The 8,956-nt window shown below is 39.1% G+C and overlaps 1 protein-coding gene across 1 annotated transcript in view; it reads right to left on the minus strand.

Annotated features, from left to right (window-relative positions):
- Positions 1-1,182: 1,182 nt before the first annotated feature.
- The window catches only part of lrch1 (leucine-rich repeats and calponin homology (CH) domain containing 1), a 31,545-nt gene continuing 23,771 nt past the window's right edge, over positions 1,183-8,956 (minus strand). Inside the window, 4 exon segments of the mRNA XM_008327809.3 lie at positions 1,183-3,583; positions 7,797-7,874; positions 8,043-8,180; positions 8,288-8,397. Coding sequence (XP_008326031.1) covers positions 3,491-3,583; positions 7,797-7,874; positions 8,043-8,180; positions 8,288-8,397 — 419 coding nt within the window. The 3' untranslated portion in view covers positions 1,183-3,490.

Genomic DNA, 8,956 nt, shown 5'->3' on the forward strand with positions numbered 1-8,956 from the left:
TAGTACAATTCCAGGTTTGTTCCTTGACGGATTCTGACCTACGTCAGCTGCCAAAGCAGGGAAACGCTGAAATATTTAAAGTGCAAAATACTGATTTAAATAACAATGCCTGAAATCTGAAAATTTTACTTTACTAAAAAGAAAAAAAAGAATATAATAAATTTGTTCATCTTTTCAAGTCCCTGTCTGGAGAAAAAGAAAAAAAAAACACAAGAAGATAACGAAGAAAATAAATCGCTAAATTGGCTTAGGTCCACTAGATCAACAAGTCCATGTCTTATCTCTAGTGTCAACCACTCGCTGTCACACACTGAAGTTTGGATTTAAAAAAAAACAAAAAAAAAAACAATAGCAAGTTTAGCTCACAGTGACACAGGAGCTGCTGGTCTAGTGCTGCCTCCTGTGGTCAGTTTGTGTCACTGAGGTAAATCTGAACAAAACATTTGAAACACGGAGTTACAAAATAACACATTTTAAACAAAGTTATTGAGGCAGCAGTAGATCAACAACCAGTGTCCCCGTGGACTTTACTGGCTATTTTTGTGTCCTATGGACTTCTGGGTGATTATATCTTAACTTTCCTGTCATAAAAATATCTCCAAGAGATACAGCTGTGGAAAGATTGCGACCCCTAGACTGGATGGATAGATTCTTGTTATTTAGAATTTTCACATGACAACCATGTGTATACTTTCTGACTGTAAGGTTATAACTGCAAATTACACGGTGATCAGGAAAAGTAATGCCATTACATGAAACACAGAAAAGCTTTTTCATATAATGTTATGTTACACAACATAGAACGGAACTATGTTTTGCATGTTCCCTACAGGGTAAAAAAAAAAAAAAAAACATTTAAAAATTGTCTTGGGTGTGGTTAAAATGAACAAACTCAAACAACTGCTTTTAATCTTTGTAATAAATAATGGGCACTATTTCATTCAAGGGTTTTAAAATCGCTTGCTGAAATGTTGTTTCCGCAGCTGGGAGGGTTGGCAATTTTTGCTTTAATTTGCCGAGGGGCTGAAATTTAACATATCGTAAGTTTGCTACCACCAAAAAAAAGAATTCAAGGTTTAAAACGGGGGCGTCATTTTGGCTCAAGGCCTATATGAAAACAAATTTCATGAAATATCATTTTGCTAATCATATCCTGAACATGAAGAGTTTGTGTACTTTCTTTTTTTTTCAAAATTCGGACCGAATTGCACCCTCTAGCGGGCGATATGTTTGACACCCCTGGTTTAAAATAATAAAATCAAAAAAAGTAATATTGTTACATTAAGACAAACACAAAGAATTTATCAGTGACTCAAAATAACAAAAGCACAGTGTTACAGTTCCAAGACTATATATGTCATGTTTTGGGGTGGTGTTTCCTGTGGGATTGGCTGTTAATAATCGTATTCGACGTTCATTATGGTAGATGTAGTTTACGGTAAACATACACTTGATTTGAATTAGAACTGTGAATTACACGCCATATATATGTTATTGACAAATATGGTATTTCCACCGCTGCATTTAACCCATCTAGTAAACATTAGTATAGACTGCATACCATACTGTATTTCAGGGCAACCATACGAATGTTAGGTTCTGGTGGGCCACAGAAAAGAACGTGGTGGCCAGCGGACATTAAATTTGACATATTATTGCTAATGAACAAAAACGCAATTTTCACCAAAAAAAAAAAAAAAATAAAAAAAAAAAACTCTGCCTGATGCTAACGCCATGTTTGCTGCATGCTGCTAACTCCAAGTTACGTTTACCGTTACCTCACTTAAACTTCAGAAGTGGAAATCTATTTCACTAAATTTGCGGCATTAAAGAAGTCGGTTAACATGTAAAATGTATGTTGTACAAACTGAAGTGCCAATAAAAGAATGTTCGCGATTGGTTCAACTAGAACCTGATTAGACTTACATTCAGTCTAATCCACATTTGTCAGTGTCACATTCAGAAAGTTCGAAGTGTAATTAACTACTGTATTTTTTCGGATTATAAATTGCTCGACTAGCCAAAAAATGCACAGTGAAGAAGAAATAAACGTGTCAATCCGGATTATAAATCGCACCAGCTTGTCAGTGTGAAAATAACGGACATGTACATTTTCCATGGTACCGCAGTAGCAGATACTGGTACACAACCCTATAGTGGCCTCTAGCGGCTGTCAGTGTGAAAATAACAAACGTGTGAAATGATATATTTTAAGTTATTTAAGTCGCACCTGAGAATACGTCGCAATACCCAGTCAAAGGATGAAAAGAAGTGCGACTTATAGTCCGGAAAATATGGTATCTCGTTGGTCACATTTTAACTACAGGAATTTGTGGTCCTACACGTCGACAAATATGAAAGAACAGTACACATATACTTAAACTTGTTAGTTACAACGTGGCCTTTGTTCTAGAATATTATGAATTATGAAAAAATACTACCATTGTAATTTGTTGGCAACCCGAGGAACTGCAACACATATCAGCTCTCGAGCCTAAGTTTGGACGTTTTTTTTTTTTTCTGTCTGAGAAACCACAAAAGTGGGCAAACAGAGGATGAAACCTGAAAGGCAGACTTATCAGTAGTGTCTTAGATGTATACTAAGGATGGCTCGATACAACCAATACTACAGCTTGAAGTATCTGCCGATACTGATATCAATCTGTTACACGTTCTTCTATCCTTCAGCAAGCCACAGGCTGCAGTTGTTGAGGCTAAAGTATTGGATTTTTTTTTTCCAATTTTTTTCAATTTATAATCCTAAACTTTTCACCAAAATCGGAACGATACCGATCGCGAGTATCGGATCGAGCCATCACTAATGCATACGTTTTGACTGATCTTAATTTTGTGTGGAAAAACAGAATTTGGATTTAGACAAGACAACATGTAAGTGTCTCCACATACCCGAGTCCTCGGCTGGTTAAGGAATGTTCTCACTGCTTTAGAAAATACACAGTTGTAAATTGAAATATATTACGAGAAAATAGCTTTTAATACATCTTGAGGTCAAAAGATTTTCTCCCCTTTGTGTTAAGACAAATATTTGACAAGATTATCCACCAAATCCTGCCTCAAATCCCTTTAAGTCAGTCGATTTCTGACTTCACTGTCACTGCAATGACACAAACTAACCACAGGGAGCGGTAGCACTCCTGTGAGCTAATAATCACTGATTGTCTATATTTACTTTGGTTAGAGAGTGCGTCCGAAAAGCGAACCACACTTTGAACCTGAACTGCTCTCTTAAAAGTGCGCACTGTCAAGATCGTTCTCCCATTTAGGTTTTTTTTTTTTTTTTTTCTTAAGTTAATTCCAAATTCTCCCTGAAGAAAAACGTGCATCTGTTTTTCCAACCATACACCCTCCAAAAATACTGAGGGAAGACCTAAAGTGTGTCCAGAGATCATATGTCCACAGCCTAAAGTGACGTCTTGACTGGTTTGTCTGCTTTGGAAGCTCCATCTAAGAAGGTCAGGAGAACCAAAGGTCAGGAGGCCTGGTCCATCAGAGCCTGGACTGTGACACTGACCTTCATTAGACCTTTCTCCTCCAGGATGTGGTGAGGAGAACATAATTTGTCCTATGAGACACAGAGCAAAAAGAGGGAGAGAGAGAAAGAGAGGGACCGAGATCCAAAAGGGAGAGCAACAAAGGGACAAGAACGGAGGAAGGAAGAGAGGTTGATAGAGTGATGGACAGAGAGAGAGAGAGAGAGAGAGAGAGAGAGAGAGAAAAGTAAAGAGTAAAAGAGAAGGGAAGGACAGGAAGAGAGAGCAATGGGGAAAAGGGAGAGCATAGAGAGCGAGGATGAAGAAGACATACACAAATATTTAAACCAAACTCAACATCCATTTAGCTGTCAAGATACTCGTGATGCTGTTTAGATGAACAATTGCACAATTTTAATTCTGTCAACAAATAATAATAATAATAATAATGATGATAATAAAGTGTTGGTCATGACACCAATTTTCCCAAAAGAAAAGACATGGTCAGGACACCAATTTTCCCAAAAGAAAAGACATTTCTGTTGAAAGTGAAAAGGTCCGTCTGTTCACACAGGTCAAAATGTTCAGAATTCAACCAAATAAATAAGAACTCAAATCTACATCACTTTTTTTTTTTACTAATCAGATTGTTTTGATCTGGATTTTGACCTAAACAGGCGGACGTGTTTATTCTGTGCTTCAACCTTTACACCAAACCAAAATATAACTTTTAAAAACAAAAGTGAGCAACACCACTTTCCTTTAACCAAGCATGTTTCAGCGTCGCTTTCAGCTAATCCGGTGCTAGTTTAGCCACCCGGGCTGGGCTGTAGATCATGTCACTACCATGATTAAATGTATGAAAACTACATTTAACATTACCACCATCTTTTTTATTATGAGTATTATATTTATCGAGTCGTAATTATTTACAAAGTTTTACAGATTCTCTTATATTTCTCGTTCATATTTTTATGCTTAAAAAGTGCTTTAAACTATTGAACTAAGCAGCAAAAAACCTAAAATACATTCTTAGCTGTAGCTCGAGGATGATGTCGACGAGCTGACAAGATCATCTTTGCTTGGATTTAAAAATTATTATTATTGAGGGTTAAAAAAAAAAAAAAAAAAAAGCTTCTCACGTGAAATGCAACAGCCCAACGCTTGACAAAGATGTACTGCGATGATGCAACTTAACATGTACTCGTTTTTAAGATAAAACACCTTTAGAAATTGGTAAACGTCTGACTTGCTCAACTTTTTCAAGTTGAAACTTTAAACAACATAAAACCGCATGCATTTTCATTAGGGAAGTCCGATATCAAATTTTTGACACGATTCACGAGTTCAACAGATACCGATAATCGCAGACGTTTTCTCGCACCCACAAGCTAGTTCTAGTATATTTGCTGAAACCCAGGCATTGAATTGTCAGGTTTTCATTATCGGTGGTAAAAACCAATAACGATTCTTACTGATCTTACATAATTATGCTGTGAACGGGGGTTCGAATGCCACTACTGACATGAATATTTCCCTCAATTTCATTGTTCCCCCATGTTACCATGACAATAAAGACTATTCTATATCGGGCCAAAAATCAGCCGAAATAATCGGACATCCCAAGTGAATTTTTTTTTTAACTTGATGGAATAAAATATTCTAAAATTTACCCTCTAAAATAAATTAAAAACATGACCAAAATGAGCCAAAACATAATTCCCTGGTCTAATTTACGCCAGTTAGTTTCTTAGGAAAGACGCAGCTCACCAATCCATCACCATCAACTAATCGCATGTAACTTATCAAAATGCAAAACATCATTGATTCCATCATCTGATCTCCATATTTTTCCCCGTAAATGCACCACAGCCAAATGCTGGACAGCGCTAGGAGGTGACCGGGGAGAGTTTGTCGTCACAGTTAAAGCAGCTCGCTCCACGTGTAGGCCACAAAGAGCAGAGCCAGACAGAGGACGTGAACCAGACTTGAGCAAATCAGGTCCCAGATCTGCCATGTAGGGCTTGGAGTCTGTGTGGTGACAGAAACCTTTGACTTAGGGGACGGGGCGGAGTTTGCGGAAACGGTCGCCTCCTCCTTCTTACTGTCCAGAAAAATCAGCGCCTGCACAGTGAGGCGCAGCGGCCGCAAACGACACTGGATGATGTCGTACGAAGAACAGAGGGAAGACTGGCGACCCCCCCCCCCCCCCCCCCCCCCCCCCCCCCCCACGGGAGGGGGAAGAATGTAAAAAAAACATGTGGGAATAGGAAAAAAAAGAAGGAATCAAGTGCAGCGAAAAGAACACATTAGAACAGTAGACATCAGAACAAAGAAAGGGTGATGAAAATAAAAAAATAGTTAGAGAAAAGACAAAGAATGAGGAAAGGGTCAGGCAAAGTAAAAGCAAAAATGGGAGGAAAATTAAAAAAAAAAAAAAAAAAACGGAGGAAACGCAAAAGAAAGAAGTTAAAATGAGCAGTTTAAACGAAGGACGCAGGAATGGTGGAAGAGGCAGAAGAGAAGAGAGTAAAGTCGGGAGGTGTTGAAAAGAACAAATAGTTGTTGGATTCCAGCAAAAACCAAGATAGAGAAAAAGAGCAGGAAGTCAACCACTGAAGTCCAGGTGAAGCAAGTCAGCAGCAGGCAAAGTTCACCAAAGCGATCTCGAGGGAAGCTGGCTGAGAAATGAAGCAGGTGAAGTAGCTGATGGAGGAAGCTAGTGCAGCTAGCACATAGATAGTTTAGCGCAATAGCATGCTAAGAGGCAGCAGCAGCAGCCAAGAAGCCTTGAGAAGACTTGGGGGGAAAAAAAAAAAAAAAAAAAAAAAAGCTTTGATTCTTTTCTGCAAGAGTTACAAAAAAATTAAGTAAAGTTCAAACTAAAAAACAAGAAGCCTAGTTGGACTCCAGAAGTCTGTTTCCCCCGTTTTATAAATCACAACCTTGATACTTCCGCCATCAAAGATTTTGAATTTGGGCATTTTTGAGATTCAAACATCGCAGTCTACAATAAAAGGCAGAAGAGGAAGTTTGCCACCTGGCTCATGTGTTGCACAGACTTGATAAAAAAAAAAAAAAAGCAGCTCTGTCATTTCGATGAAGGCAGGAATGACGGCAGTGATGAGTTGGAACAACAAACCTGGATCTTTTTTTTTTAAAAGCAATGATGTTAAAAGGAACCCTGCCTTGTGGTAATTCTAGACATTGATTGATTTGTGATTGTCACTGGTACGTCACCATTATTGTTGCAATGCATTCTGGCCAACGATGCTACTACTAAGATAGACTAAGATGCCGTCCTAAAACCACAGAACATCTGCGCATTGGGCAGACCGTAGCAGGAGTATTTGTTTGACTTCTGTGTACTTAAAATAAATCGCATTTCACATTAAATCCTAATCCTTTGAGTAATGTAGTTATGGCAGGCGATTATCAGGCGGTTCAAATCACATTAAATCCTAATTCTTTGAGTAATGTTATGGCAGGCGATTATCAGGCGGATCGAATTACATTTGGGGACGATTTCGCGATGGTGGTTAAAAAAAACTTAGTCTGGAGCCCTGGTCGTTTAAAATAAAAAGACCATAAAACTTAAGCAGAAGGAACTGGAACATTTTTTTTTTTTTTTTTTTTTTTTTCAAGGACCATCTGGACAAAAAAAATCCCAAACAGAAACGGCAAGGGGTCCCCCCAACTGGGGCACCATCTGGACAACAACAATCGCAAACAGATACGGCAAGGGTTCCCGCAACTTGGCGAACTGTATACAAGGAGTATGAAATGAGACACTGTCGGGTGTCAACCCAAGAAAGGCTGCTGGACCGGACGGCGCAGACCAGCAGGCAGAGGTCTTCACCGGGGTTTTGAAACTAGACCCTGATATATTCCACCTGCTCCCAAACACTAGACGGTGCTCGATCACGGGTGCAACCAATTTCTTGTCCCAAAATGCATTGCACGGTTAAATAATGGTGCATAAACTTGAAAAAGTATAGTAAATATTAAACTTGATTTTTTTTTCTTCCAAGTATGAAGATTTCACGTGACGCTAAAAGCTCATTTTAAGTGTTAAAAGTCATGGTTCCCTTTAAAAAAAAAAAACACAAAATACAAATGGGGCAGAAAAAGTGAAAAGCTGATCTGAATGAGTTCAATTGATAAACTGAGCCTGAGTCTTTTAAAATCATAATATTTACTCCACTCTACGGTACTGTATATTAAGGTACATAAGTGCCAGAATTTTTTTTTTTTTTTTCAGATCTGCTTGACCCTTCTGTGATGTCATTAGGGATGTTATCTCACCTCTGCGATGCCAATCCTCCTGCAGGCATCCAGGAAATTCTCCACGTTCCTGCGACACTTGGCCATGCTCAGCTTGGGCTGCACAACAACATCACAATCGCCCAGTCACGTGGAGTCACATACATCAAATCTGAACATTGCCAAGATATTTGTTTAAAGAGAGGAAGAGAGGAGGAAAAGAGGAAAGAAAGAAAGAAAGAAAGAAAAAAAAAAGAAGAATTGAAAAATGATTCAATCGTTCTGTACCACGGCAGGGGAAGGAACATGGATGCTGGCGACAGAGCGCGGTTTAATGTGATTAGCCAGATGACAGAGGACCACTCCGTCCATCAGTGAAGACCCTAAATCCTCAGGAAGGACCACTTTTAGTCTGCTCTCTATGCTCTGTGGTAGGACAAAAAAAAATTAAACATTGGAGATGTGTTTTAAAAACCGTCTGTGAAAACAGAGGTTGATTTTTTTTTTTTTTTTTTTTTTTCAGCCATTCTCACTTCTCTGAGTTGCTCCATCAGCTCCAGCTCCTCTCTCAGCTGCTCCATCTTCCTCCTCATGGTGAACTGAGGTTCCCCCAAATCCAGAGCCTTGTGGGCACGCAGGAAAACTAAAAACACACAGACACACACACAACTGTGACCTTTGAGCCTGAGGATGGTAAACGTCCAGACGAACCTCTCTCTCTCTGATGATATTGTCCATGATCGTTTTTTTTAAAGACTGAACTAAAAAAAATGAGAATCTCCTACTTCCTACTTGCAGTAGTTACATTAAGTGACCACAGGGGGTGCTCACGATTCTTACGTATGTCTGGAGCAGCTTACCATATTACAGTGGAACCTTGAGAGACACGAAGTCATCGAGCAATTTCTTGTTTCGACGTACGAGTAGAAGATTTGAAAATACGAGATCACTTACAGACGCCGACGCTAGGAAGCGACGCTAACGGTTAAGTCACCGAACGCGTGAAGTGACTTCCGTAAGCGTCGCTTCCGTGATTTTCTCATTATTTTTTTTGCATTCGTTTTCATAATAGTGATGAGTCCTAAGAAAGTGAGTGGTAAGGATGGGAGTGAGTCGATAAATATGAGCGTGACGCCCGCGCAAGTGATCGAGCACGCATGCATGATCGCAGCGCATCCACGATATTGTACCATCCTAAAGTA

The sequence above is a fragment of the Cynoglossus semilaevis genome, chromosome 16 (assembly GCF_000523025.1).
Source record: "Cynoglossus semilaevis isolate Cse_v1.0 chromosome 16, Cse_v1.0, whole genome shotgun sequence".
In the NCBI taxonomy this organism is placed as follows: Eukaryota; Metazoa; Chordata; class Actinopteri; order Pleuronectiformes; family Cynoglossidae; genus Cynoglossus; species Cynoglossus semilaevis.